Source organism: Solea solea, chromosome 7, assembly GCF_958295425.1.
Source record: "Solea solea chromosome 7, fSolSol10.1, whole genome shotgun sequence".
NCBI classification, from domain to species: Eukaryota; Metazoa; Chordata; class Actinopteri; order Pleuronectiformes; family Soleidae; genus Solea; species Solea solea.
In genome coordinates, this window is record NC_081140.1 from 25137333 (window position 1) to 25165239 (window position 27907).

Below are 27907 nucleotides of genomic sequence, written 5' to 3' on the forward strand. Positions count from 1 at the left end.
CAAAAAGCAAATTAGTTTATCATCCTATCTGTAGGTCATAAGCTAGTCAGGAATGACTAGTTTTACATGGTTTACTTCTTCAAATTGATAAGTTATAGGCTAATGCTACGATGGATAACAGTTTGACAAGCTAACAAGCATGTAATGTGCAAAATGCTAAGGTATAACAACAGAGGGGAAAACATGATGCTGCTAATCTTTATTTTTCTCAAACATATTTAGAACTACAACTATTGACTTAATCCAACTACAAAATGAACTGCCATGCAAGGGCTCCATCATTTTTGAAAATGTTGACGCTTCACAACTTGTCAAATTTCAAGTCTAAACCAAAGCAATTTGTAATTCAACAAATTATACAAACATAATCCACAAATCTCTGTGAGACAACGCTAACCTTTAAGCTAAATAACTGCTCATTAGCACAAGCACAGTAGCTACTACAGCTGACGTTAATGTCACAAACGTGTCATTTGTAAATTAACTAAAATTCAACCAGTGACCTCATAGTTAAGCTTAAAACAAAGTAAATGTGTAGTTCATGACAGTAAACATGAGCTATATATCCTGGGATTATTAGTTTTACGTTTTAATCTATGTGACAGTTGTTGAGATTAATCGGAATGTTTTTTAGTAAAGGGGGTTTGATCTCGAGACTATTACAAGGCACATAAGAACATTGTAACTTCTTATTTCCATAAATAAAACTTCCAAAAATTCCAATTTAAATCTTTGCAGCAGTGACAGAATGTCGCAGACTTCAATGGTGCCATTCAATACAGAAAGTACAAAACCTATTGATGATTCCGGTTTCCTTAATACGGATCCATTTCAATCGCTGCAGCCTGAGTCGACGAAACCTGACCCCGGTGTCTTAACCTTACTTCCTTTATCACTTATACCGTCTGCATTATCGTTATTGAGCTTGAAAGGATCCTGACCCTGAAGTCAAATTTTAGGCAATAAACCCTTTACGGTTAAATCCTTAATTAACGGTTATTATGTGCAAACGACAGTAAAGTGGACCCATCCACAGATAAAGTGGACTTTATATTTCACAGTAAACATATACGGGGAAAAGTTATTGCTCATCCTTAATTATTATAGGAGTAATTTGATCCCTGATCGGTTTGGATTCATGGCCTCGTGCTGCAGCTTTTTAAATGTGGTGAAGGGGATGTAAGATTGAACTTTGACAAATCACACCCACCGAGCATCACAAGCAGCATAATCACTTATCATTATGTAGAAAAATGCTGAGTGGTTGTAGATAAGATGAAGGTCAGGGTGTGTGTTCCTGGCAGAGAGAGAGCGAGAGAGAGAGAGAGAGGGAGAGAGGGCAGTCAGTCAGGGACACACACAGGACTCCCCTTAATGCACTTTCCATTATTATCTTTATTTTAGATCACACAAGAAATTGGGAATAAGCCTTTTGAATCAGTTTGTAAAAACCTAGAGTACAGTGAGCTGCAGGAAGGCACGCTTGAGCGGTTATTGCATAAACAAGAGGCATCACATGGATTTCTGGTGTGTGTGTGTGTGTGTGCGTGCATGTGTGTTTCTCTACAGGGAACATTTTGTAGGTTCACTCTTTTTTTGACTGAAATAATGATAACAATGATACAGGAGTTATCAAGGGGAAGCCCATGGCTAAGTGGGAAGGGAACTTGTCTTGTGAAAGGAAGGTTGCCAGTTTGAGTACTCACCAGGTCAAGGGCTTTCCCTGAGCAGTTGCCCAATTCCCATTGGTCATTGTTCACTGGATACAGTAACAATAATAAAGGAGTTATCATAAAAGTTGAGAGAAATCTTGCACTTGTTAAAGACTTATGAAAGATAAAAAATACATTTTATCTTGCTCGTTTTAATCCTGCATTCCTCATCTACTGCAGGTTTTTATCGAACTCGGCTCCGACCCATCTTCTCTGCTTTATTTTTGGCACTGATACAAGTTCCGTCCCAGGGTCGTTGGAGCCAATTCCAGCTGACAAAGGGGAAAAAAAGACGAGGTAACACCCTGGACACTCCAACAACCACTGATATATAACATTGACAAATAACCATTGATATAACATGACCTACAAGTCATGTTCAAAGATCAAAGATCATACAGAGACAGAATCATATGGAAAAAAAATCAACAAAAGTTGGATTTTAATATTGTATCTACCAAGATGTTGAACTCCAATTAGCCTCTATATTCCAGACCAGTGTCGGACATGTGAGCTTCACCGCTATTGTTGTGTGAATGGGTGAAAAAAATCTAGAAATGAGAGAGTAGTTTGTTTTGTACCACAGAGGAAAAACAGTTGTATATCTTAGAAACGATGGGAAATACAGATGGAAAAAAAGCACAAATTATTACTAACTTCTGTAACAAAAAACACAATCTCTTCATTCATCTGGAATGTTTTACATCTGGTTCGTATAAAATGCAAGTCGACTCACACTGGTGCTATTTGCATCCAAACTCTTATCAGTTTTAATTTCTGCCCATAGGGGGCAGCCATGAATTTGTGTAGCTGGAAGTCAAAAAGTTGCAGAAACTTTGCATCCAGCTCTGTTTTGTCTTTTACATTTGTAACCTGAAACACTATAGAGAGGAATGTGAAATAAACTGTAAAACCAGATGCAACAGTCAAAATAGAGACTTCACGTCCACTAATGGAGAGAGGACAACACAATAGTCTCCATCACGTGTGTGTGTGTGTGTGTGTGTGTGTGTGTGTCGCCTGTCTCGTCTCCCGAATAAGCATGAGACAGTGAGATGAATTAAAGTAGCAGAGCAGAGAATGTACATTCAGGCGTGATTCAGGTCTATAAAAGTGTATTGATTCTCTGCTCGCCTTCCTGCACAGTCCCTGCCCGGCCGGTGCCAGAGTAATTTTTCCCCCGGGTCTAAGGTTGCATGTGAATTTTCTGTAGTGTCAGCTGAGTTTAGTGCAGTGCACGCTTGAGAGGAGGCGAATTCTCATTATCCCACGCTGCTTTAATTAAGAGCTCCCTGTCAACCGTTTTGGAGCGACATCTTTAAGTCATTTAGTACCTCCTACAGTAGGCATCTCCACACAGCAACAGACAATATTTTATCTCCCACAGCTGAGTGTGTGTAGCTTTGTCACAAACACATCTGTTGCACACAAATTTTATCGGGAGAGGGGGGAAAAAAAACAACACTTCTACATTTCGTAGGAATCAAGTTCTTTGGTGGGCCACACAGGGGTGCACGCGGCACGTGTTGCCTCGCGGCGAGAAGGTTGCTGGTTCGTGTCCCAGTCAGGGACTGTGGAGTTTCCTCTCACATGTACAAAAGGAGGTTGCATGCAGAGGTTAATTAGTAGTGAGTGAGTGAGTGAGTGCATTTTTTCCATCTATATATATGTTGACTAGAGCTGCAACTAACGATTATTTTCATAATCGATTAATCTGTCGATTATTTTCTCGATGAATCGTTTGGTCCATAAAAAATGTTGATCGGTGTTCATCAAACCTGGAAATGATGATGTTCTCAAATGTCTTGTTTTGTCCACAAACCAAAATAATTGACTTTTAATGATTAATTTGTTATCCAGAGCAAAGAAATTAAGAAAATATTCATATTTAAGAAGCTTAAACAATCAGAAATCTTGTTTTAATCATGATAAAAGCTTCAAACCGATTACATTAATTTAGTAATCGATTAATAATCGATTCATCGATACATCGTTTCAGCTCTAATGTTGACCCTGCGATGGACTGGCGACTAGTCCAGGCTGCCCCCTACCTTTTGCCCTGTGTCACCTGGGATTAGCACCAGCAGCCCCTGTGATTTTCATGTAAAGTGAACCCGCCTATTGCCCAAATGTCCTATTATAGAGGATGGATGGATGGATGGATAAAGCAGTAGCATGAATGAATGAAAGTACACTGATGAAAATGTGCTGTTATAGCCATGTGTATGTGATAATGTATTGAAACATAAGTAAAAAGTCACCAAAACAGCCACTGTCACTGAACAATTTAACATTTTTCCATCAAAAAAATAATTAAGTTTGTATTAATTAGTACATTTTTGGCCACATGGGGGCAGTAAAACAAGCTGTATGAATGTGTGTGTGAATGGGTGACTATAACTTGTTATGTTGAGTAGTCATTAAGATGAGGAAATGTGCCCTAAATTATGCATTCACTGACTATAAGTAGTATTTATCCACATTTCTGTTTCTAGCTCACTGACAATTCCATGATTCTCTCTCCTCTTTAGCTCATGTTTGGTCTCAACACTACCCCATGTTCAGCTGATCCTCACTCACTTTACATGTCTGTTGCTCAGTGGGCAGCAGCTCACATTAAGTAGGTTAATCTGAGCTGTGAAAAGTGCTAAGAGACATAAAGTTGTAAAGCTGTGGAGCAAAACATTAGGCTGAAAGAAATGTTTGGAGTGATGTCTTAATCATTCATTTAATTTAATTAATTTATATTGTATAATATTGAAATTAGTCACACACAGTGACATACTGTTAATCAAAAATAGTAATTAATGTAGATAAAGTTATGTACAAAACGAACAATAACCGCTATACCTTCACACTGGCCTGATCAGTCATACATCCACTAGAGGGCAGCGCAGAAATCAATACGGTGAAGCAGGAGGTTGTAATAATGTGCCTCTGCGTCATCGGTGCTACAGACTCACAAAAAGTCTCTTTGAAAATGTTCTGCCTTTATTAAAATTTCTCGTAACGCATCACGACAAACACAGGCTGTACTGCCCCCTAAAGTTTGATGTGGTACTGCTCTGTTACGCACACGATCCAACAAGCATTTCTGTTCAAGCTAAACTATAATGGACGTATTCATTTATGTTACTGTTTTATTGTTTGTTTTTAGGTATATTAGGTCTTATGTTTCTATAATTTATTTGTTTTATTCATCTGTGATGTACAGCAGGTGTTGTTAAAGTGCTTTATAAATAACGTTGGATTGCATGTGTACAAACAGTGATGAGTCAAACAGAAAACACGACAGAGGGAGAACAAATCCAATCCGTGTCACCATCAAACTGCACAGCCTGCATTAGTGACATGATCCTTTTAAAGTCACTCAGTGTCTGATACTGCACGTCCCCCAACGCCTCCACACGGAGCTGCTGCTTATTTTCACCAAACAAGAAAAAACTCTTTTTGATAGGACATTACAGTTGTTGTCAAACCCTGTGCAGTCAAACGTTTAACATGACCAGATCAGTGCTCTGGAAGTGGTTAGTGAGGTGTGGCCACTTGGTTTTTTGAAACAACACTCTGCTTTGTGTTTCAAAACAAAACAAGCACACACGATTCAAACGTTACTTGTTTGTGTGACAGTAACCCCCTCACCTCAGGCACAGCAGGTTTGATTCTGGGCCTGATGAGGACTGTTTTGTTTTCTCTGGGTATGAATGGCATCATTTCCTCAGATGAACCTCAGTTACTCTCCTCCTCCTCCTCCTCCTCCTCTGACTGGAGATGTAGAGGATGCATTAGTGCAGACTCGCAGCCTCCCTCCCTCCCTGGTTGCAGAGTCCTGTGGTGGGGGGAAACCAGGACGAGTGCCAGGTCTGGAGGGTGCACGCACAGACCCAGCCATGCTCAGCATGTCCCAAACAACCGGTGCACAAACCAGAACCATCTGCTGTCTAGTTCACTTACATTCTCACTTGATGCTCCGCCAGATGCTTGCTTTTTCACATCTGGAACAAAAGAGACACCGAAGGTTCAGGTTCAGCTGACGGGACAGGAAGGAACACCTTTACAAACAGAAGAGCAGCAAGAAAATGGCTAATGCCTCTTTCCTGGATGCAGAAACAAAAAGAAGCTCTGCCACTAAATTTAAAATGAGGCAGAGGAAAGCAGACTATCACTGATGGAGAAAGAGTATGTCGGGGTTAAACCCCTAAAGCACCTTTTTCAGGTATAAACTAGTATATATGGATATCTAGCAGTGGCTGGTCTGTGAAACAGCCAAACAGCCAACATTGATAAAAAATGAATGAACGGATGAACAACTGGAACAAGGAAACGCGATAATTATGTAACTCTGAAATAAGAAAATGTTAGAATATTGATTTTATTTATGGAGTATATTATGCACAAAAGGAAATGGAAAAGGTTCTGGACTTCACTCGTAAACTCCGGATGCAACTGAGACATGAAAAAAGGCTCCGGTCTCTTCAGACAGTTCCTCCAATCATCATGCATCAGCAAACAAAACCTGTTCTGTTCTGTCTCATAGATCAATTGAAGCTGAGCTTCAAGTTGTCATACAGTTTTATACTACATGTACTTTTAGTAATGAAACGTAAACACAACATTACATATTTGACCGTTTATTTTATGACAGCAATTGTTGACCCAGGTGCAAATCTTTACAGTTGAATATAAAGTATTGAAATGATTCATGTGACAAAAATCAGTGTATCTGCTGCCTCTCTCTGGTCAAACACCAGCTACTGCGTTCAAATTTTGCCATTGGCTAGTTCAGTCCACTCGTCCACCACTTGTACAAACTTTCGTCACCATCTTGTCTGATCTGTGCAAGGCTTGACTCCTCCCCCTTTTATAAACACTGTTGCCCCATACCCTCTTTATCTCCCCTAACCCATGCCTTGGTGTGAGCGATTGGGTGGTTCGTGTCACTGAGCACGTCACTCGACTACCAGGCCACGCCTCCAACACTGACCCCCACTTCTTGGCATTTTTCAAATTTAGACATTGGGGTGGATCTTAACCTCAGAAGAGGGGGGTTTAGTTACTCTTTAAACAAGTGGATCATTTACGTTAATATTCTGTACAAACACTGATAAACAATGACTTTCAGCTGCTTTGTTCCCCACTAAAGCTGTGTCCTGCCTCCTACAATGAACACGCCCCCTGTACCTCAGAAATGTATTGAAACCTAATTTTTTTAACACGGCAACTTTTTTAATCATTCAATCCTCAAATTTGATGATAGTTGAACATTTTATTGAATAGTTGAACATTTTCCACGTGGGGTGACAGAGTCAGAAAAAAATGTATTACTTTACTCTCTTACTTTAAAAACTACTTAAAAGGTTTAAGTGCACAGAAGAACGACTCAATTACAGGAACATAAGTAAATGTAATGTCCACCTCTGGTACTTGGTAAGGGAGGATTCTTTCCTGTAACATCTATCAGAGCTGCGTTGGGTATTATGGTGCAAACTACTTCCTGTCATGACCAGATCTGCCTTCCCACTCTTGTTGAGTGTGTTTGAGTAATTTCCATCCGCTAAATAACCATTAAGCACTCAGTGGTACGACCTCAGCCGCTGAAGCACATAAAGGGCTCGCGGCCTGAACATCAGATGCATCATCGTCAGGACTGCCACATCACTGTTTGAGTGATTTCCTCCAATTAAATAACCATTAAGCACTCAGTGTTGTCGGCTAGAGCTTGCAGAGATGGAGCCGAGACGTTTGGACTCGCAGAGTAAAAGAGTTACAAAGAAACAGCAAGTTGTGGTTGTTTTCTGTCATTTAAAAAAAAAAAATGCATCATAAAAAACGTGTGTTTTAATTCAATTCTGACTCAGTGTACCTGCACTTGCTGTTAGATTCTGATTCTGAGCTGCAGCACTGGCTTGAATGTGACCTTTCAACACGTTTCCTGTCAGTTGTAAGAAACTACAAGTGTGTTTCGCTTTGAGTCATTTTACTCTCTGAGCTCATACAACACTGTGCCCGTGCGGAAACCATTCTAAACTATCTGTATTATATTGTTGTTGTCATGCTGTTAACTTTTGGATTTAAAGTAGCATGACTTTAGTTAAGTTGGTCAGACAAGGTCATAAACATTTATGAGATGATTATGTTTGAATGTACATATTATAAGTTACATGTACTATATTATTATTATTATTATTAGCCATTATAGGAGATGACAAAAACATTAAAGCTTTGTGGCAGTCTGCATTCTCACCATTAGATGTCACTGATTCTTACACACTGGAGCTTTAAATGTCCTCGTTTTCATCACACGATGGAGCCAATCTAGTGGTTTCACATCAGGCATCTGTTTTGTCTGAACGTCTTCAAAACGTCCACACTTGTGTTTCATTCACGCGTCATTTAACGCTGATGCTGACAGTATTCATATGTGCTCGTCCGTCTGCCAGAAGAAGGCGCATTATTATTCTATTTTTCTCTATTTGTATTTGAGATCATGAGTGCCCGAAGCGCCTCAAGCTCACAATCTGGATTTTCTTCTTCTTCTTCTTCTCCTTTCTTTAAATGTTGGAACTTTCCAGCGTCTGATGAGAATCAAACATGAGCATTGACTCATCCACTGAGCTATGTGAGCACTCCTCATCTGTCTCTTTGTCCGCCCGTGTCCTCACTATGTCTTTTGCCACTAAACTGAACTTCCTGAACAAGATCCAGGCTAAGATGGAAAGTTTTAGCTTTATGTCTGTTCCAACACCTTGAAGCCAAAACAAAACACAAATTATTCCAAAATAAAACTTGTCTGTCCTCAGATCATTGTTATTTGTGCTTTGCAGAGACGGACCCTGCCAACCAGGCTGTCCTTCTTCTCCTCTCTCTGTGTGTGTGTGTGTGTGTGTGTGGACCACACATGAGCTGAATGTCACAAAGTTTTAAAGCCTGGAGAGAGAAACATGGTGCTGATGATTCTTTTAATTTCTCTTTGTACACAAATGCCAGCAGTTTCACCGGCCGTCACCAGTGGTATGTGAACTCAGACTGATCGTGGTGTATCCATCAAGTGCTGTGACGGTGTGGAATCTCTATGTGCGTGTTTGTGCACCTGTGTATTTATATGTCTTTGTCAGGACATTTTGTCTGGGCCCCAAAACTATAAATTACTTTTTTATTTTTAGGGTTAAGGCTGGACACTTAGTTGTGATAGTTCAGTTTAGGGTAAAGGGGTTAGATGATGTGCTTTGTTACCTCTTTAGGACATTTTCTGGCATAAACACTGACCTGATCCCGACCAGTTGTCCTCATGGAGACCAAAACGTGGTCCTCAATGAGGCAGAACCTGTGGAACTGTTTAACTTTGGGGTTAAGATTTGAATTCTGATTAACTTGAGGTTAAGGTTACAGATGAGGCTTTGTTTAGGCTGTTCAAATGAATGGAAAGTCAATGCAGTGTCCTCAGAAGAATAGCTGCATGAACGTGTGTGTGTGTGTGTGTTTCCGGTATTGCTCATGTTGTGGGGACCTCAATGTGTTTACACAGTCACATTATGAAGACATGTTTTATAGTTAGGATGAGGTTAAGGTTGGAGTAAGTTGCCAAGTAATGTATTTTAAGTCCATGTAATGTCCTCTGAAGTCAAGGAAACTAGACTGTGTGTATGTGTGTGGACCAAAAGTCATACAAGCCCCATGGTTCTCAAACTGTGGTACGTGTACCACCAGTGGTATGCGAGCTTGGTGGCACTTGGAGGAAAATCAGAAGTACTTGTTCTACTGTATAAAGCAGGGTATGTGGAGCTGAGGGACTTTGACTGGAACAAATAACAAATAATTTAAATTAAATAAGAATTAGTCGCCTTATCTCTCGCTCCATCTTAATCTAATGTCACTATACCAGTGTGTGAAGTATATGTGAGGAAGAGGAGGATGATGAGAGAGCAAATTATCTTATTGGGAATAACTCTGCCTCCTGTGAAAAGTCTGTAGCTGACTTTGCTCGACCTATTTACACCACTGTGTTTTAACGTTGGTGATAATGGTGTTACTTTAAGAGCTCAATATTGTCTGTGGCAGGTGGCACTTGGTGCGAGCCCCTGATGAAACCATAGGAAGTGAGGACATTTTGTCTGGTCTGCACAACTTAGAAGATTTAGTTTAAGTGTTAGAATTAGGGTAAGGTAAGGGTAAGGGGCTGGGGAATGCATTATGTCTCTGCGTGTCCTCACTTAAAACACCATATAAGAATGTGTGTGTAGGAGGGCCATAATTTAGCTGTGAATGACTAACAGTAGGAAGAAATGATGCATGTGATCCATGAGTTTCTTCCTCAGGACAAAGTGATGATAAGGTCCCACAGAGTTAAGTAGGTTAACACACCGTTTTTTTCTTTTTTATTATTTTATTTTATTTTATACACACATACACACACTTTATTACTGGCTGGTCACCAAATACCTTTTTCCAGCTGCATTTCCAAGTGATCCGTAGAGAGAGAGGGAGAAAGCGATAAAGGGAAAAGCCGCACGTTGAAAATGATGCCAGTTGTACATCTGTAGAATCTATAAATACCTCGTCGGCGAAATGTCAACAATTCATCATCAGTAAAATGCATTAGAGCGCAGACGGTATAGGACAAACCCGGAAAAGGACTGACATGTTCCAGACTCCTGTTCCAAACTCCACTCAACCTCGGTGCATGTATACCTTCAGGGAATAACCACTTCAGGTAATTTAATTAGCAGGATAAATTACCTCCAGCTCCATGTTCATGTGATTACACCAGGTTTTAAAAGATGGACTCGACCGTGTGTCAAGCGTTTGACCCCCGAAATCAAATGTTGCGTGTAATACTGTGTGTTTTACCTTCCGGAGATATGATCATCCATGGTACGAATCAAGCAAGACTGGAAATAATAAGAGTTTTAATCAGGCTTGGATCACTCTAAAAGCTTTGTGTGCGGCCCAGAAGCTACTTTGTCAAATTGCAAATGTAGACTTAAAAAGGAGAGAGTCTTAAGAACACACGGAGATCACAAACGGTGCATGGGTTTGATGAACACTTGGATACCAATGACTCGGGTCTCTTTCAAATGGAGATGAAGGTGAAAGGTGTGTGGAACAAGTAACCCGACCAGAGACTTTGAATTCAAGTGAAAGTTCTTGGTGTTTTGAAGTGTGGTCGTATCGGGTACTGACCGATCTGTGTGGATAAAAAAGATCAGAAGACTCGTTCTTCTGGGGGCGCCAGAGATCACATACTTTGTCTGCTCTGACGTTGTTAGGTTATTAATAATTCAATTTGTGCATATTAAATGTAGAAAATCTTTTTTTGGTCCACACGGTTTTGTTAGGATCTGCATAAAATGTCTCCTCTTCCCCTTTCCCCTCCGGTTCTATGGCTGTTTGTCTGTTTCCCCCCTATGTTTATGGGTGTGTCTGCTTGTCCCTGCAGGTTGGCCAGAGAAACCCCTTCACCTGGTTTCCCTCCAACGCACCTGCTGCTCTCTGTAACAGCCAGCCTTCGTGCTTGCCTTCTCAGCTTTGGATCCCAGCCACGGTAACTCTTTTTACTCGTTTTTTTGGGTTTTTTTGTACTGACTCTTTCATTTCGCTTTTTAAAATGATACTTTTGACTAAGTGTTTGTGTCCTGCAATAGAGGGGTTCTGCTAACGGCTAACAAGCTTAACAGGTTTGGTCATCAGACACGTCGTTTACCATTACCTCCTCCTCAAACATGCAAACTGCCATGACGCGGTTTTATACGCGACACAAACACACAAACTAGTGACTTGTAAAGCAGCTGTTTTCGGTGTAACTCAATCATTAGAATCAGTTCATTAAAAAGATGTGTTCACAGAATCGTTCAGTATTTCCTGCATGACTGAAATACGACTGGTGGTGATTTAACTCACGATCGCCGGCTTTCAGCAGTGCTGTCACTAAACACACCAGACTTAAATATTGAGATTTTATACATTTCCTTTGCTAAATGTTGGAGATTAACACATGTTTTCAGGGTTTTTAAGTCTGTTTTACTTTAATCTACAGTTCGCCGTTGTTCGGTTTGATTCTTGCGTCGGACGTCGCGGTCTTGACTCTTCCAGTGACGACACTTGGAACCTCGTCAGAGCAGGTACTAATAAAAAACCACCAAGTACTATCACTAATGGAAATGCAAGTCAAGTCGTGCTAGAACTGTTTAACGGAAAAGACTTCAAAAACAAGGCTTTCACCTTGGTTTTGATTTTAGGGGACGGTTTTTATCCAAACACACTGTGTGCATAGGAACAAAAACTGCGGCTGCTGTTAATTTTTTCATATAAATTACATATTATTCACTTTATCCCTTTGGTGTGCATGGACAGGGGTTCAATTATGAGGCCTGGTTTGTCTTCAAGGAGAAATGTCTGGGAACCACTGTGGTAAGGTATATTTAACAATCCAGCATCTAATGAGAAAGGAGGTGTGTGTGGCTGAGAAGAGGAGATTTAAAGGTTTTTAATGGATGCTTCTCACCTGCAGGCCGTCCTGATTGATTGTGCCGCACACACCGAGTGTGTGAGTGTGCACGGAGAATCAAAGAGTGTGACTCAGCGCTTTTCTCAGTTTTTAAAACCCTCGTTCACATTAAAAACTTCCCACGATGGTTGCCAGTTTCACACCAGGCAATTCATGAAGTCGTTAAAAAACCACGTGCCCTCAAAATGTGTTGGCAGCATCTTTTTTCTTTTTTTTTTCCTTTCAGGTCAGGTCATTTCATGCACTGTCATCCTCATGCGGTGCAGGTGACTCAACATGAGAGTTGATCAGCTTCTACGGGAAATGAAAACGGATTTGAAATTCATTGTTCCAAAACTGCTGTGCTGTGCAAAGACCCACATTAGTTTCTGTTTTGCTTGCAGGGTGACAAATTGTGAAAAAAGTGTCAAAGTGAATTAGAGGAACACCGTGCAATAAAACAATACCCAGAGGTGAGTGATTTCCCACACTGCCGGGCACGAGCAGCGGAGACGGGGCAGTCTCGGAGGACCGGGCGGGACTGGGTGGTATGAATGATGCATGGATTTACCACGTCCACAACAGGCGCTCTGCTATATGAGGCGGACGAGGGACTAAACGCACTCATCCTGTGAAAAGTGTCAGAAAAGTCTGCAGGGACAGTTGCACAGAGACTGTTACAGACACTGTTAGACAAGGACAGATGCGCAGGGACAGTTACACGGGGACAGTCACACAGGGACATTTATACAGGGACAGTCCCACGGGGCCTGTTACAGACACTGTTAGACAAGGACAGATGCATAGGGACAGTTACACATGTACTGTTACACAGAGATGGGGACAGTTACACATGGATTGTTACACAGGCACTGTTACATGGACAGGGACAGTTACTCTGGGACAGTCACACAGGGACATTAACACAGAGACAATTGCACAGAGACAGTCGCACAGGGACATTTATACAGGGACAGTTGCTGTTTTGGAAAAGGAGAAGTGGTTTTACCATTCGTGTGTGTACTTGTTTTTGTGACCTCTTTAGGACCTTTATTAGGCATAAACACTGACCTTGTCAGGACCAGTGGTTGTCATGGAGACCAAAACCTAGTCCTAATGACACAGAACCTAATTTCTGAGAAACTGGTTTAGTTAAGCGATAAGATTTGAACTTTGGTTCGGTTAAGGTTAAGGGTTAGGCATTGTTTTGGTTAAGGGGCTAAGGACAGCATTTTATCTGTATGCTGTACAAGAATGTGTGTGTACTCCTTTCTGTACCCCTTCAAGACGTTTTCTGACCTTGTCAGGACCAGTAATCGTCATGGAGACCAAAAACTGGTTCTAATGTGGCAGAACCTCATTTTGGGGGGAACTTTGAGGTAAGTTTAGGGCTAAGATTTGAACTGTGCTATAAGGTTAAGGTTAGACATGAACTAGTGATGGTTAAGTTTATGGATTATGTTTTGGTTTGTGTGTGTCCAAATGAATCAATCTAATGTCCTAATGGAGAACAGCTGCAGAGAGACAGTTTCTGTTTTAGAAAGGGAGAAGTGGTTTTAACTGCTGGTCCGCGTGTGTGTGTGTGTGTGTGTGTGTGTGTGTGTGTGTGTGTGTGTGTGTGCATAGGACACATTTTGTTTTAAAGCCATTGTTGTGGGGACATTTTTAGCAGGACTTTATAACTTTACGGTGCATTTTGAGGGTTAAGACTCTGGTTTTTAGGGTTTAAATCAGGGTTAGGCTATTTATTTATTTATGTGTGTATCTATTATCCGTCTAAGATAAAGGAAAATGGCTTTGTGAGTGCATTGTGTCCTCATAAGTATAGTGATTTGTGTGTTGTATAGGTGTGTGTGTGTGTGAGAGATGGTTGGCGGTGCACGTACAAACACACATCAGTGTCAGAGGTGGAGGGTGTGTACCTACAACCATAAACCACAGAAAACACACACTCACACAATTTAAATGCCTGTACACTTTAACATAGGTGCAGTCAATCAGAGTCTATTTCTCTTGATGACACCATCATGCGACGCTCTGGGCTGTTGATTTTGGGTCTCCTCCTAAACGTAGCTCATTGCTTGGGAATCCTGGGTAAGTGTGCAGGGTTACAGTCCATCTGTGACTGGCAGCTGTTTTATGGGCTTACTTTACTGGCCCTTAAGGTCTTATTTAACCTGTGGCATTCACACTAAACAGTGCAGCTTTTCCCTGAGTGATTAGTCCAATTATAAATGCACAATAAAGCCACTCACTGGGTGCATCTTTTAAAAAAAAAAAAAAACTTAATAATTACTACATGATTTGGGAATTTATGGCTGATTGTATGTTGGTTGTGTTAGTCTGGCTCTCAGTTTACTGTTATTGATCAGCAGTGCCGCCTTAAAAACCACATTAACTCCTTTATAGCCTTTTAAAGCTAATATATGAGTGTTGTTATGTTTTTCTTTCTTTCTTTGTTTAACTGAGGGGGGAAAAAACCAAAAACCTCTGCAGGCGAGACATTACTCACATGATCCCACAGTTTAGTTTCAGTCTTTCTGCAGAGTCACTGGAGATGAAAGTTAGAAATGTGTGAAAATGCTTGCTTTTGTGCGTCAAAGTCGAAACTCTTATTTGTTTACCACATCCCCGGCCTGGCGGAGCAAAGTGTCTGAGTGCCTGTGCCGGGTGCTGTGTTTGGCGAGGGAAAAGAAAAGCCTGGGGCTCAGGAAATATGATGCAGTGCATGAATGTATGATATAATTTTTTTTACTCGGTTATTACTGCGCTCGTATCCTTAAGGTGTGCCTCTTTTTTTTTCTCCCCACTCTTGGCTGACATTTATTTTGGCAATAACCTGCAAGGGCAAATGAAGTATGAACCCACTAGGTATAATTGAACTGATGGAGGGAGAGAAATAAGGCTCTGCATTGTTTCCATCTTCTGTCAGTAAAAGTAAAACAGCATTTCACCTTTGCATGCATATAGTTTTCTTTGCTGTATATGAACACGAGGAGTGTCGCAGCAAGCTGTCACCCCCCCCCCCCTTTTTTTTTCTTTTTTGCTCATCACACATCTCCAGCTGAATAGAAGGTCTTGGCTTGGAGCAGCTGATGGAGCAAACTGTGTCCTCGTGTGCACTTGTGATGAAGTCAGCAGAGTGAGCAGGACTTGGTATGCACCGGAGTCTGCACACTGTCCCTTCTGCAAGTGCTAAAACCTGTCAGCTTCTATTAAATGTCCCCTTCTCCGCGGCCCTCTCTAATCGCGGCTGATTTCTCATTGCCATTGGAGGGAAGAGGTCGCTGGAGTCTGGGTATAGATCTGGGTGTAACTGGTGGACTGCTCTCTTAAATATACACAGGAGAGGACAAGACAGTTTATTAAGTGCCAATGTGTAAGGAGAAAAAGTTCAGTTCCTGTTCAGCCTGGAGGGTTTTTAATTTAAATGTTCAATTGCATCTTCTTCAGGTCAATGTTTTTAGACATTAACTTTGTTCAGAATGCAAGGACTGTATTTTTTTTTTTTTATCATGAATAATTCCAATTTCCCTTTTAACTTTAGTTTGTTGAGTTTAATTTGCAGGATATTTCGAATACTCATGTTTTGTGATCACAGCTTTTTTCCTGGGCTCCTCAAGAGATGAGCATAGGTGCTTTTATACATCATTTGCATCAGAATTTGGAACTGAAAGTTAACCACATTCCAGTTGCAAAGTCAGAAACGCAAATGAATCTATGTATAGCTAGAGCCATTGTCTACATGGGTTTCTGTGTGTGTGCGACGGATTTGGTGTGAAACAAATATGACTGAGTTTGCGAGTTGGAAATCTGAATTCATGACCTCAGAAATTCCGATTTCAGACTACAAAAGGAACGCACCAAGAGTGACTCAACAATTTTTAAACCTAAATTACAACCTCAATCCTGTCGATTTGTGCATAATTTAGTGAGTAATTTAGAGCCATATTTGTAACATCTAATGTCACTTTGAATTGGTATTAAATTGTGGAATTAAACCTTCATTGTATGCATGTTATGTAAAACATATAAACATCAATCAGAAGTAAAAGGTTGGGGGAAATTCTACAGATTTGTTTGGGGACCCTAAAAATATCTCACATGACCCATCTATGGGTCTCGACCCAGTGTTTGGCAACCACTGCTGTAGATGGTAATGGATTTAAATTGTTTGCACTGAGAGATAATTATCTCTGTGGTGAACCACGGGCCATCATTACTTACAACGATTAAACCTTTGTTGGAGGCTCCATTTATCCCCGACCTCCATACCCTCACCTGTTACCAGTTAAGTCACAATAAAAGTATTTATCTCCATCTTTGATTGCATTAGCGTAACAACATTAGCCTTTAGCTCGAAGCCTCAGCCCCTGATTCAGTCTTATTTGCATTGATTTGCTATTGGCACGCGGTAATTGTGATAAAATGACGGACAACCTCGTGACCACTGACTCGTTTACTTCACCTCATCCATCACAGTTTCACTTGACCAGTGAAAGACAATGGAATGAGCAGAAAAGCCCTTTCATGGGCAGAACAATGGACATCCATCAGCCTGCTGTCTGTCCTCGCAGGAGCAAGAACAATCACATTTTCTCCCTCAAGACATTTCTGCTCAGTGTCAGAACTGCTCAGGTGAACTCTTGACCTCTCATTATGACCCAACGCTGTTGTTATGTTCTGTGTCCCAGGTGCGAGCGAGGAGCCGTACGTGGAGGTCACTGACGTCACAGCGGTCCTGGGAGAGGTCGCGTACCTGAGCTGTAGATATCAGGGTCAGAGTGAGGTCCAGAGCGCCCACTGGGTCCGTCAGCTTAACTCCAGACTCAAATCCAAGAAACTGGCGGGATTTTCAAATGGTCAGGTGTACAGCAACAGTGACCTCTCTGAGCCACTCTCTGTCAACAACCTGACAGTGAGGATGACCGTGTCCAGTGTGGCCGTGGAGGGAGAATACATCTGCGAGTTTGAAACCGAGGAGGGGACTCTCCTAGACAGAGCATATGTCACTGTAGTAGGTGAGTGTTATTCTGTCATTCATTCACCACTATGTGGTGATGTTTGTAAACCGGTCACTCTCCTGCACCAAAGTCCATAGGCAACATCAACGTTTTTAACTCATGCGGACACAGGAGCTCCTCCTGGTCTACTGCTGCCAAGTTTGGTACGTTTTTGTCACTTAAAATAAATCTGAATGAAGGATTTCAAACACCAAAGTCACAATTATTTCTAAATTTGATCTTACGGTCGCTGTGGATCAACGACTCCTGTGTGCAGTGGTTTAAAATCGCTGGTTTTCTCGATGGAGTTTGGTGCAGGAATTCTGAGGTTTACTAAGTGTCCCAAACGTCATTTTACACCAAGATAAAGACATTCTCATGATATCAAATCTGTATTTCCTCTCGACCTCTTACAACAACACTTGTGGTCAAAAAACCCTGAACTATCACTTGATGACTCATATTGACATGTTATCAACTCGTCAATTAATCCACAGCTCGGCCTGATATCCAAGTCCTGGTGACTGCAGAGACGGTGAACGGCACTCACTACCAGTCCGTGTCGTGCGTCGTCGGCGACGGCAGGCCCGCGCCTCAGATCACCTGGCTGGTCAACAACCTCCCTCCCTCAGATCCTCAGATCTTCACCGTGAGTGAGAGCAACATCACGGCTCACGCAAACGGCACTTTCAGCCAGAGCAGCACCCTGCGCTTCCCCACCCACCTGCAGGACGAGGACAGCGTGACTTGTGCCGTTCGACACCCCACCCTCCCAAACCCCAAACTCACCACAGTGAGGGTGGAAACATATGGTGCGCTTACATTTAACATCTTAGTGTCTGTGTGTGTGTGTGTGTGTGTGTGTGTGTGTGTCTTTGTTGTTGTGTTTTTTATTTCTGACTTTCGTTGTCATGTTTCATGACTCTGCTGCTGCTTCTCACTAACTTGTGTTGAGTATCATCACTGTTTCATTTTGTCTTGGGGTGTGACCAGTAGCGTACCGTGGGCTTTCAGTCAGGGCCTTCAGTAAAAAAAAAACAAACACAACCACATTCAAAACACACTATATTCACGAGACAGTTGATCTGCAACAACCATAGCGCACACGCACACCACTGCGCATCTATAGGTTACTGCATCATTACCACCACATCTTCCGTTATGTCACTCAGCAACCGCAATTTCACAAGCCACCATATGACAGAAAAACAAGCTTCCACATAAGCATAGGTGTCAGCTGCGCGGGGAACACATCCCCAGCACTATTTATGATCAACAGTTTTGTCCTCACCACTTTAAAATTTTTTATAAATTTATCATTAACACTCGAACTAACGGAAATGATGTACCTCTTCGGTGTAGGTCTTCCTCTTGAAATAATTTCCTTCTTTTCTCCAAACGATCGCCGTGAAAAGTGCCCACGAAGGAGATCAGAAACATGATGGATCAGTGGTGTTAATGCAGTGGCCATAGCTTCAAAAGCCGCCAAAGGTTCAAACGTCGTTGATGACAACAGCGGGGGCTAGCGCCAGACACATCGCTGGGCCTGGGGCGTTCTGTCACTATGCATCAAATTTTGATTGGCTGACGACACACGTCAGTCAAAGTTATAACCAAATAGGAAATGGCAGCTTCAACGAAAGGCTAGCAATACTACTAGAGCAGGTCCACGGAGCTATGATGCGTTTAATGACATCCAGGAAAATCCAGCTCAGCTTCACAAAAAATAACCATATTCTTTCTGGAAATATAATCATTACATACTGAAAAAGTAATTGAATTCGGACACGTTAAGACACATTCATTTGATTATTAAAAAAAAACAAAAATTAGCAGAGAAGGTCCAGCTGGCCACCACTGGGTGTGACATCTGGGGTTGGTTCCAGCTCCTCATGTCACCCTCAGAAGAAAATTCAATTACATTCATTCTTTATCACAGACTTAAAGTGCCATAAGACAAAAAATAATAAATATAACACTACATATAAAAGGGCACACCTCCGCCAAGGCTCAAACACTTTGTCACCTGCGTCGTTACATCCTGTGACATTTTAACATTTTCATCCACTGAATCTCGAAGACATTGATGTTGAGCCGTGAGTTACAGCAGCATAAGCCATTATATTAGACGTCCTGTGTACCTAATAAAGTGGCTGGTGAGTGTAGGTGCTAAAGATTAACAAACTGGAAAGCTATAATCAATATTTTCCATTTAAAAAATGCATTAAATGATGAGGAATATTAAAAAAAGGCAGTGTCTAGCTGCTCTACTTTTGGAAGACGTTCAGTATTACATAAGCTGTTGTATTTTCTCTTAGTTTTGTTCATTTGCTCATGTGCAAGGACATTTTTCTTCTTTTCCTGTTTGTTACTTTGTGCTCAGTGTTGTTGAAATACGTTAAAGTCCTTCCACTCTTCAGGCAGAGCAATGGAAACACCATATAAGCTCGCAGCACTGCGGTTGATTACAATCGTAACATCATAAGCCCGGTCAGCCGGATCATTTGTTCTCGATACGTTCAACACGGCACTAAATCACCGCGGCTTATCTAATTTCCTAACACGCATATCTTTAGGTGTTAACAGATGGAATATTTAAAGCCAAAGTGCTTTGATCGTACAAATTCTTCAGCTATTATGAGCCTGTAGCTCAATTTTCTAACTCATTACGGACGGCTGGCGATCACATGACACCGCGGCCTTTTTTATGGATTTGATAATAGTTTCTGATCTCTGTTGATTCCTGGTCTTAAAGCCTGTGGTTCTCCCAGCTTTGGTTGGACTGCAGCTGTGCCAGACATCTGCTCTCAGCTGCGGCCCGGGCCAACAGATGGGACAGGTGATAAGCCTAAGTCAGCACTCCATCCAAAAACCCAAGCAGAAGCCACCTTATGGTCCGTGTTTAGCTAACATTCGCCTCATCCGGCCCCAGCTTCCTATTTTTACAAAAACACCCCGAGACTTCACTTGCTCTCTGACTTTTTAATTTTCTGGAAAAAACACATCAGCCTCTGTGAAAGAATAATTCTTCTCCCCTCTCTGCAGTGAGGCCAAATGTGACCATTAAAGCAGAGATGGTACAAAAAGGAGGAAATGAGTTCTGGGTGGTCTCGTGCATTTCATCTGGAGGGAGACCTGACACTGGTATCGGGTTGTCTTTGAACTGCGATGAAGAGCCGCAGAGAGAGAACAGCACAGACTCAGACACAGAGCAGAGCAGCTCCGTCGTCCTCCCCGCCACGGCGTACGAGGGCTGCAACGTCACCTGTGTCTTTGACCATCCCACATTTACACACACAGAGTCGCGGGCCGTCGCACTGCCGTCTTTCTGTGAGTGCCGTCGATATCTGCTCATGCACGTCGCGAGGCAGGAGTTACAGAAATCACACTTGTTCCCTCTCACGCACAGATTTGTCTGGAGTTCAGTTGATCAACTCTGAGTCGACCATCGGAGGTGAAGGAGCCGAAAACCTCGAGCTGCGGGAGGGAGAGAGGGAAGTTGTTATCGGCCTGGAGGTCACTGGGAACGTGCCGAGATACGATGTTACATGCACAAAGTAAGGAGAATTTGAACTCTCATTAGTTCCCACTGTATAAGAAATAGTGACACCTAATGGTGAGTCTTCAGATTGCCTTTCCCTAGCGCACAGGTCTCAAACCTGCGGCCCTCCCCTTAAAATCAAGTTATATGACTTATTTCTGGGTGTTTTTTTAATTTACAGAAAGACATTTTTAATGTGAACTTTATATCATGTGATATTAAAAACATACATACAAATAAGTCATATCTTGATATTAAGTGACGGGACACAAAAATGTTGCATACTAGATCTTTACAAGAGCAAGGATGTAAAATAATAAATCATGACTTTTTTTAAAATGACACAATTGCAAACAGTCAACTCAACCCTGAAAATAAAACGTCAGGGGTCTGAAATGAACAAATAAAAATGTACAAAGCTGTACACAATGTATATGCTTCTCTATATATGTACACAAATACCATGCATGTGCATTTTTTTCACCTGCTACTGTTGATGTATAATCGTAAAGGTCTGCCAGATGTGATGACGTTTAGGAAAAGGCAGAATTATATATATATAGCACATCATCACACACACAGCACATCAACATTTAAACATAAAAAAGAGATTTAAAAACCTGCCACTGTTTTTATTCTCTTTTGTCTATTTATTATGACTTTTTCTTTTTAAATATGAGGGGAAAGTGGTGGTTAAGTTTCTCATGCTCACACCTTGTGTCAGCAGCTGCTGCACAGTCTAATAATAGTTACGTGAACATACAGTTTTTTTATGTTAAGCGACATAAAAACTGTTCCGTGTTTTACTGCAGTATCAAGGTTTTCTATACCTTTCATTTCAGCACTAATCATAATAAAAAGTTATAATCAGACTTTAACACTGATTATAACTTTTATGTTGTGTGAATTCTGTAAAATGTGTAATTACATCAATGACAAGGCACAAAACAAGGTTCTATAAAGTTGCATTATGGGAAGTGTAGGACTGGGAGTTTTTCTCTGTATGACCTCCAAACACACTTCATCTTTTATGTCCTTAAACATAATGAATTGCAACATTCCTCTTATTGTTCTTTGGTGTTTTACAGCAGTAAAGTTGCATCACGGCCTCCTCCTCCCCCTTCTTCTGTCACACTTGAACTACGTGCCAAAACCTGAACAGAATTTCTAAATCCCATGCTGAGTTTTTTTGGTGTGCCGTCATTCAGTGATTTCAGCAATAAGTGATTTTCTTTCCAGGTCACATTGTCTGCAAACAGGAGATCTTTTGTGTGTTTTTTTTCCTTTTACATATTATTGTTTTTGTCAAAAGGACACTGGAAAAAAAGTTTAGTTTTCCAGATACAAATTGCTTCTAAACCTTTTTTTTTTGGTTTTTTTCATGCACAAACCCTACTGTATACACAGAAACAACATGCATATCTTCTGGAGGATGTGGTCACACATTTGGTGGCACCAGACCACAAGTGATTGACAGCAGGAACATTTAAACTGAAGCTGACTCTCTCTTTTGTATACTTGCTTGTGTTTTTTTAAGAGATGCTGGGCCTTTGCCTGAAGGTTTGGAGCTGGTTGGCAGTTACCTCACAGTTCACGGCCCTGTGGAGCGGCAGCAGCACGCGGGCCTGTATGAATGTGTTGTCTCCTATCACCATCTTAAAGCAACGGTGCACATCAACATCACAGTTCACGGTACGTGAAGCTGCAGGTGTTGCCCTCACCCTGAATGTTCTGCACTCTATGTGACGTTAATGTGGAACCTTCTCCTCAGTTCCTCCCAGGATACGAGTGGATATGCAGACTAAAGGTGGACACAGGGTGATTGAGTGCTCAGCAGATGATGCTGTTCCCGCAGCCAACGTATCCTGGCTTCTACCAAAGGGTGTGTCGGGAGTCTCTTGGTCCAATTTCACTTCTCATAATGGAAGCCACTCTGTCAGGGGAGTTTTTCTCCTCCCTGCCTGCTCGCCTCGGGAGCTCACTGCAGAGTGTGTGATAAATCACCCAGCGTTTGAGGAGCCAGAGAGCAGGAGCATAACACTGCCTCATTGCGGTATGTTCAACAAATCAAGCCGTGGATAATCCCGTGTAGAGCCGTGAACATACAGCATTTTGGCCGCATGTAAACGCACCGTAGATTTTTGTCTCACAACCTCTGTCTTTTCACTTTCCTTTTCCCCCCCATGCAGCTCAGACTAACATCACCATCAACTCCAGCACCGACTGGAGACACGGTGAACAGTTCACACAGGTGGACTGCTCTGCAGACAGCGTCGCCCCTGCACCAGTAATAACCTGGTATGTTGGGAACAGTGACAACAGCATCACCAGTAACCTTTCAGAGACTGAAGTAAAGGCGGACGGTTCGGTTTCAGCCCGTAGCTCCGTGAACTTCTTGTCGTCTTTGTATGCCGGTCAGAATTTGACCTGCATGGTCGAGCATCCAAGCACGGAGGCGGCAGAGAACCGAACCATACACATTCCCGCGCAGAGTACGTCACATATATTTCTTTCTATGAAATATTTAATTCTGCCTCACCTCACAGCGTTGCTCATCTCCTACCTGTCGCCTCTCATTTCCCGTCAGAGGCCCCTCAGCTGAGTGTGTCACTGGTGAGACAGCAGGACTCTCATCTCTGGCTGGCAGTGTGCAGTGTGTGTGAGTGCAGAGGGGAGGGTGTCGAGACAAACCTCACCTGGGTGCTTCCCGAAAATGCCAAAGGTCAAACGTCCCTGCACGCAGAGTATGAAGGACACTCCCTGAAAACCAGGCTGACTTATCAGTTCCCTTTGGCCCTTCATGAAGGTCAGGACCTGACCTGCGTTTACCAGTTTAAACACGGGGTCACAGAGAGGAGGACCGTTCACATCCCTAGATACTGTGAGTTTTTAAGAATGAATAAAATAATATAAAACCAATAGCAGTTAAGAGGGTTTAATAGCAGAAATGTGTGTATAATTGCTTTAAAATATGAATTGCTTGGGTTGTCGGCCTTGCTTTATAAATGCAGCCATTTTGTGCTGCCCTAAAAGACAGTGCATAAACAAAAATGTAACAATGGCAAAGGAGGAAACTGCAGAAAGGGTGAAAGTAGTTCTCTATTTCTTGCAGTCTGCAATCTCACCATTAGACGGCACCAATCTTTACACACTAGACCTTTAAAGGTCACCTGAAAGCAAACACGAAACACACAAAGCATCAAGGTGCAAGAAAGCCATTTCTAAGGCTAGAGAATCTAATTGTATTTATTTTAAAGCAATATACACTTAGACAGACATACTTTTGTGCCCTATGTTTAATGTTTGCCGATAAAGTCACTGCACACTGGACCACATAAGGTTAATTTTAAGTTGAACCGACTTTCTTTCCGCAGATATCTCTGCTGTGCGAGTCCTGAACCACACGACACCTCTGAGAAACCGCCACGCTGATGCAGCCGTCATACACAGATTAACTCTCCAGGAAAATCATCACAACCAGAGAATACTGCTGCGAGTCGAAGGCAACGTGCCACAGTATGACCTCAGCTGTAAGAGGTGGTGTATCACCGTTCATCACGAGGCAGCACCTGGGGAAACTCAGTGTTCTGCACAAAGTTCAATCATTCCACTGCTAAAAATGAGCGAATACAACCACAATTAAGATTAATCGGGTTGTTTGCATGTTATTAATGCATCATTTTGATTAGTAAATGTGCTCATTAGCTTTTTCAGGGAGGGGTGAGAGATTCTGCAGATGAAGCCCAGCCAGATGGTTAGCAAAGCTTAGCATAAAGACTAGCATGTCTTTGTCCAAAGATAGCAAAACTCTCCCCACACATTTTCATGGCTGTTTATTTAGTCCAAGAAAAGGGGACATAAAAATGGCAATTTGTGGTTTTATGTGGATTTATGTGCAGGAATATTTCTTTGCCGGGTGCGGCAATAAAGCGCGGTATCAATCTTCTTTGCACCTTTTCTTGGCAACAAAGCAAATAAGTGTATTTCACAAAAATGTCAGACTTTTTTCCCCTTCAAGGACAAATTAATTTAACAGTGGCGCTCGTGTTTCAGGAGCGGCGGCGCACTCGTCCGCATGGAGGGACTCCAAATGGTCTTCCCGTCAGAAATCACAGAGGAAGACGGAGGCCTGTACACCTGCTGTGCTACCTTCTATCACCACGCAGCCACAGTCAAGATTCAAGTGGAGGTCATGAGCGAGAGCAAACTCTTTGGTGAGTGTCTGCCTTCCGGGATTTTTCCAGTAAAGAGACCGACATGTTTTCTTGAGAAATTCTACACCAACAGGCCCGAGGTATAAAGTCGCTGGTTACTTTACCATCTGCTTCAGGGTTTCACGTGTTGTGTGTCCCGAGATGTGACCTCTGGGTATCAACAAATTTCAAAATAAAAGTCACTACTGCCGGAGATAAAAAAAAAAAAAGATAAAAGACGACATGACTTGACAGCTAGTCTGTAAAAATGGGTTTTAACGAGTGATTTTGAAGAATTCACTGAATCTGCGAGCCTTCTGTCGTCAGGTAAGTCGTTCCAAAGTGGAGTGGCCTTGACGGAAAAAGTAGAGTTCAGCCTCGACTTTGGGACAGATAACAGAACCCCAACCGGCACCAGGGGACCTACAGCTGCGAGCTGGCTCGTATGTGGTCTGCATTTTTGCTATGCAGTCTGGAATTAGACCCATTCAAGCTTTAAAAGTGATCAGTAAAATATTTAAATCACTTATAATTCACAAAAAAAAAACTGCAGCGAAGTCAGGAGTGATGTGAACTTTGAATTTCTTGACCTTTCTTGCAGTGTTGTAATGTAACATTGTACAAAATTCATGTATCTGTACTTTAGCAACTTTTACTTTTCCTCCACTACATTTGCTTTAACTATCATTAGAAAAAGAAGAGCTGCTAATTGTCTCCTCACTTTTTTACTCATATACTTTAAGACTTTTACTTCAGTACCTTAGGTAAAGGTACTTTATAAAAGACTGCTTTCCATGTGATTATCTGATGAGATATTTGGGTTATGTGACTAATATCTCTGTCTACTGTGTCTGTGTTGCAGGATTGATAGCCCTGACTTGCATTTCTGTAGCCCTGACCATCCTCTCCATCCTCGCCGTCACTCTCTGGGTGTGCTGGTGAGTTAAATGCCCCCACAGGTGACAGACACCATGCTGACAGCGGCATGTGCTGATGGGTAAATGAGGACAGCGCAGCCAGAGCTGTACCTTTAATGAGACAAAACAGGATGTGTGGATCGTTAACCAAACTCGCCACAACCTGTGTCGTGCATATTATTCACAAACAGGAAGCAGTGTGGTAGAAGCAGACAGGTGTTGTTGCCACCGCGGCTCCTGCGTGTAGACAGGTAGACAACGTTCCCTCAGTGAGTTTTGAAAAACAGATTTATTCTCCGGCGTCCTGCTTGGCTTTTAGCAGTGTTACTTCTGGCATATTCTGCAGCCCGGCAGCTGTTAGTTGGTCCATTATCATCAACGCCACTCTGCCAAAGCAAAGGTAAAAAGGTTCAAAAAGTCCACATTAGTATAATGAAATCTGAGATGTCATTCATCAAAGATGAGAAGAAGGGAAAAAGATCCACAAATCCATCTCTTAATCTTATTGCTGCTGGAAAAAAAGCAGTGAGTCACTCGTCTTTTACAAGTGATGTGGGATATGTGTCACGATCCTCGAGCCGTTTATGGTTTCTGTCTGCGGAACGTTCCACGTTTCCATGCTCGCTGCCAAATCTGAACTTTTTCTTTTAAGAATGTCAAGTCAAGAATGGACCAGATCAGGCAACTCTATGGTGAATGAAGCTCGACGCTGTGCAGAGGCTTCCTCAATGGGCCTGCCTCTGTGGTCAGAACGTTTGGTCAAGGTGCCATTGGTTGACGGAGCCTCTGTCCCATTATCCCTGGGCTCCGGTGGGAGGGTCCTGTCAGGCTAATTTGGGAAGGTCGGCTTCACGGCGTACAACAAGCGTACACAAGAAAACATGACTCCCAGGGAGAAAAGCTATTCTGGGACTAATGTAAACCCCCCCCCCCCGTCCAGCAGTGGGGACACTTATAGTGAGCAAACGCTGCTCCTCATTGAGTTCATGTCAACAGGGTCATAATGCACAAAGCGAGCTGCTGCTGCTGCTGCTGCTTCTGACACCAGAGGTCAATGACGAGGACTCGGAGGGCCTCCACTCGTCTCCATCAGTATTCTTGTCACATAACACACTCTGCACACCTGCAGCTTGTTCTGTCAGTGTGTCAGATTAGCCCACACTGCCATCTAGTGGTGATGTCTGGCCTAAATTTTCCTCAACAATAATCCATCTTCCAAAACAGGACTGTTTTAGTGACTTATATAAATGTTCCCTCTTTTTTTTTTTACAGCACAAGAAACAACAGGAAGCAAAATAAGGTACGTTTAAATTTCATTAACATACAAGTTTGCGCAGTTGAAGTCCAGAGTGTGTAGCCGCACTTTGCACATGCGTTGTAAAAGATTGGGTTTTCTGGCTCCGATCGGGTCGTAAGCAGAAGAGTCCTCCATTTGTTGCAATCTGCAGACTCACCACTAGATGTCACTGATTCCTTCACACTGTAACTTTAAGGTTAGATGAGGCTTTAATGGTTCCAAATTCACTTGTTAAGTAGTTGAATGACTAAAATGAATAGATAATTCAGCAGATCACGTTCCAGATCCTGGTTCTTCTTCCCTTTTCTCTGGCTGATGAACTCTTCTCTAAATTTCAGAAGCGGGGTTCCCTCTCGGCTTTGACGAGTCAGATGCAGGAGCCCGGTTCTCCTGAGGTGAAGAAGCCGGCGATGATGGAAAATGAGAGTAAGGAGTATGCTCAGCTGCTCAGCTACTCCATCGTCATCGACGTGAAGAGCACGGTGTGAAGAGGACGAGGTGTTGTGAGCGTTCAGCTTTACATTCTGCACAAACTTGATATGAGAGTTTGTTCTCAGAGCAGAAAAGTCTGTGAATTCAGTGTATTTTTATGACTGTAGCATTTGAAGTGTAGTGATTTTTGTATTGAAACAGTTTTATTTTGACCGATGATCTATAATGCATTATTCTTTTTGGCACTTTTTCATGTTACTTGAATTTCCCATTGTTGTGCACATTGTATTCTCAATAAAATCATGACTTTATTAATATAAATCTTCCAC

The 27907-nt window shown here is 42.1% G+C and overlaps 1 protein-coding gene across 1 annotated transcript; it reads left to right on the forward strand.

Moving 5' to 3' along the window:
- Positions 1-9386: 9386 nt before the first annotated feature.
- On the forward strand, positions 9387-27899 carry si:ch211-149e23.4 (uncharacterized). The gene is made up of 16 exons (XM_058633331.1): positions 9387-9458; positions 11149-11253; positions 11746-11830; positions 16890-17216; positions 17696-18010; positions 20244-20528; positions 20608-20755; positions 22277-22431; positions 22511-22792; positions 22929-23231; positions 23327-23620; positions 24114-24276; positions 24793-24953; positions 25795-25870; positions 27122-27149; positions 27485-27899. Exons 1-16 carry the CDS (start codon positions 9387-9389, stop codon positions 27632-27634), a joined length of 2949 nt encoding a protein of 982 aa, XP_058489314.1. The 3' UTR covers positions 27635-27899.
- The last annotated feature ends 8 nt before the right edge of the window (positions 27900-27907 follow it).

Bases quoted from the DNA above. Each gene is read 5' to 3' on its own strand.
- si:ch211-149e23.4 (XM_058633331.1), top strand. From the start codon at position 9,387: ATGGTTCTCAAACTGTGGTACGTGTACCACCAGTGGTATGCGAGCTTG. The intron at 11,831-16,889 runs GTACTAATAAAA...TCTGTGTCCCAG, and splicing joins TTGGAACCTCGTCAGAGCAG to GTGCGAGCGAGGAGCCGTAC. The intron at 20,756-22,276 runs GTAAGGAGAATT...TGTTTTTTTAAG, and splicing joins TACGATGTTACATGCACAAA to AGATGCTGGGCCTTTGCCTG.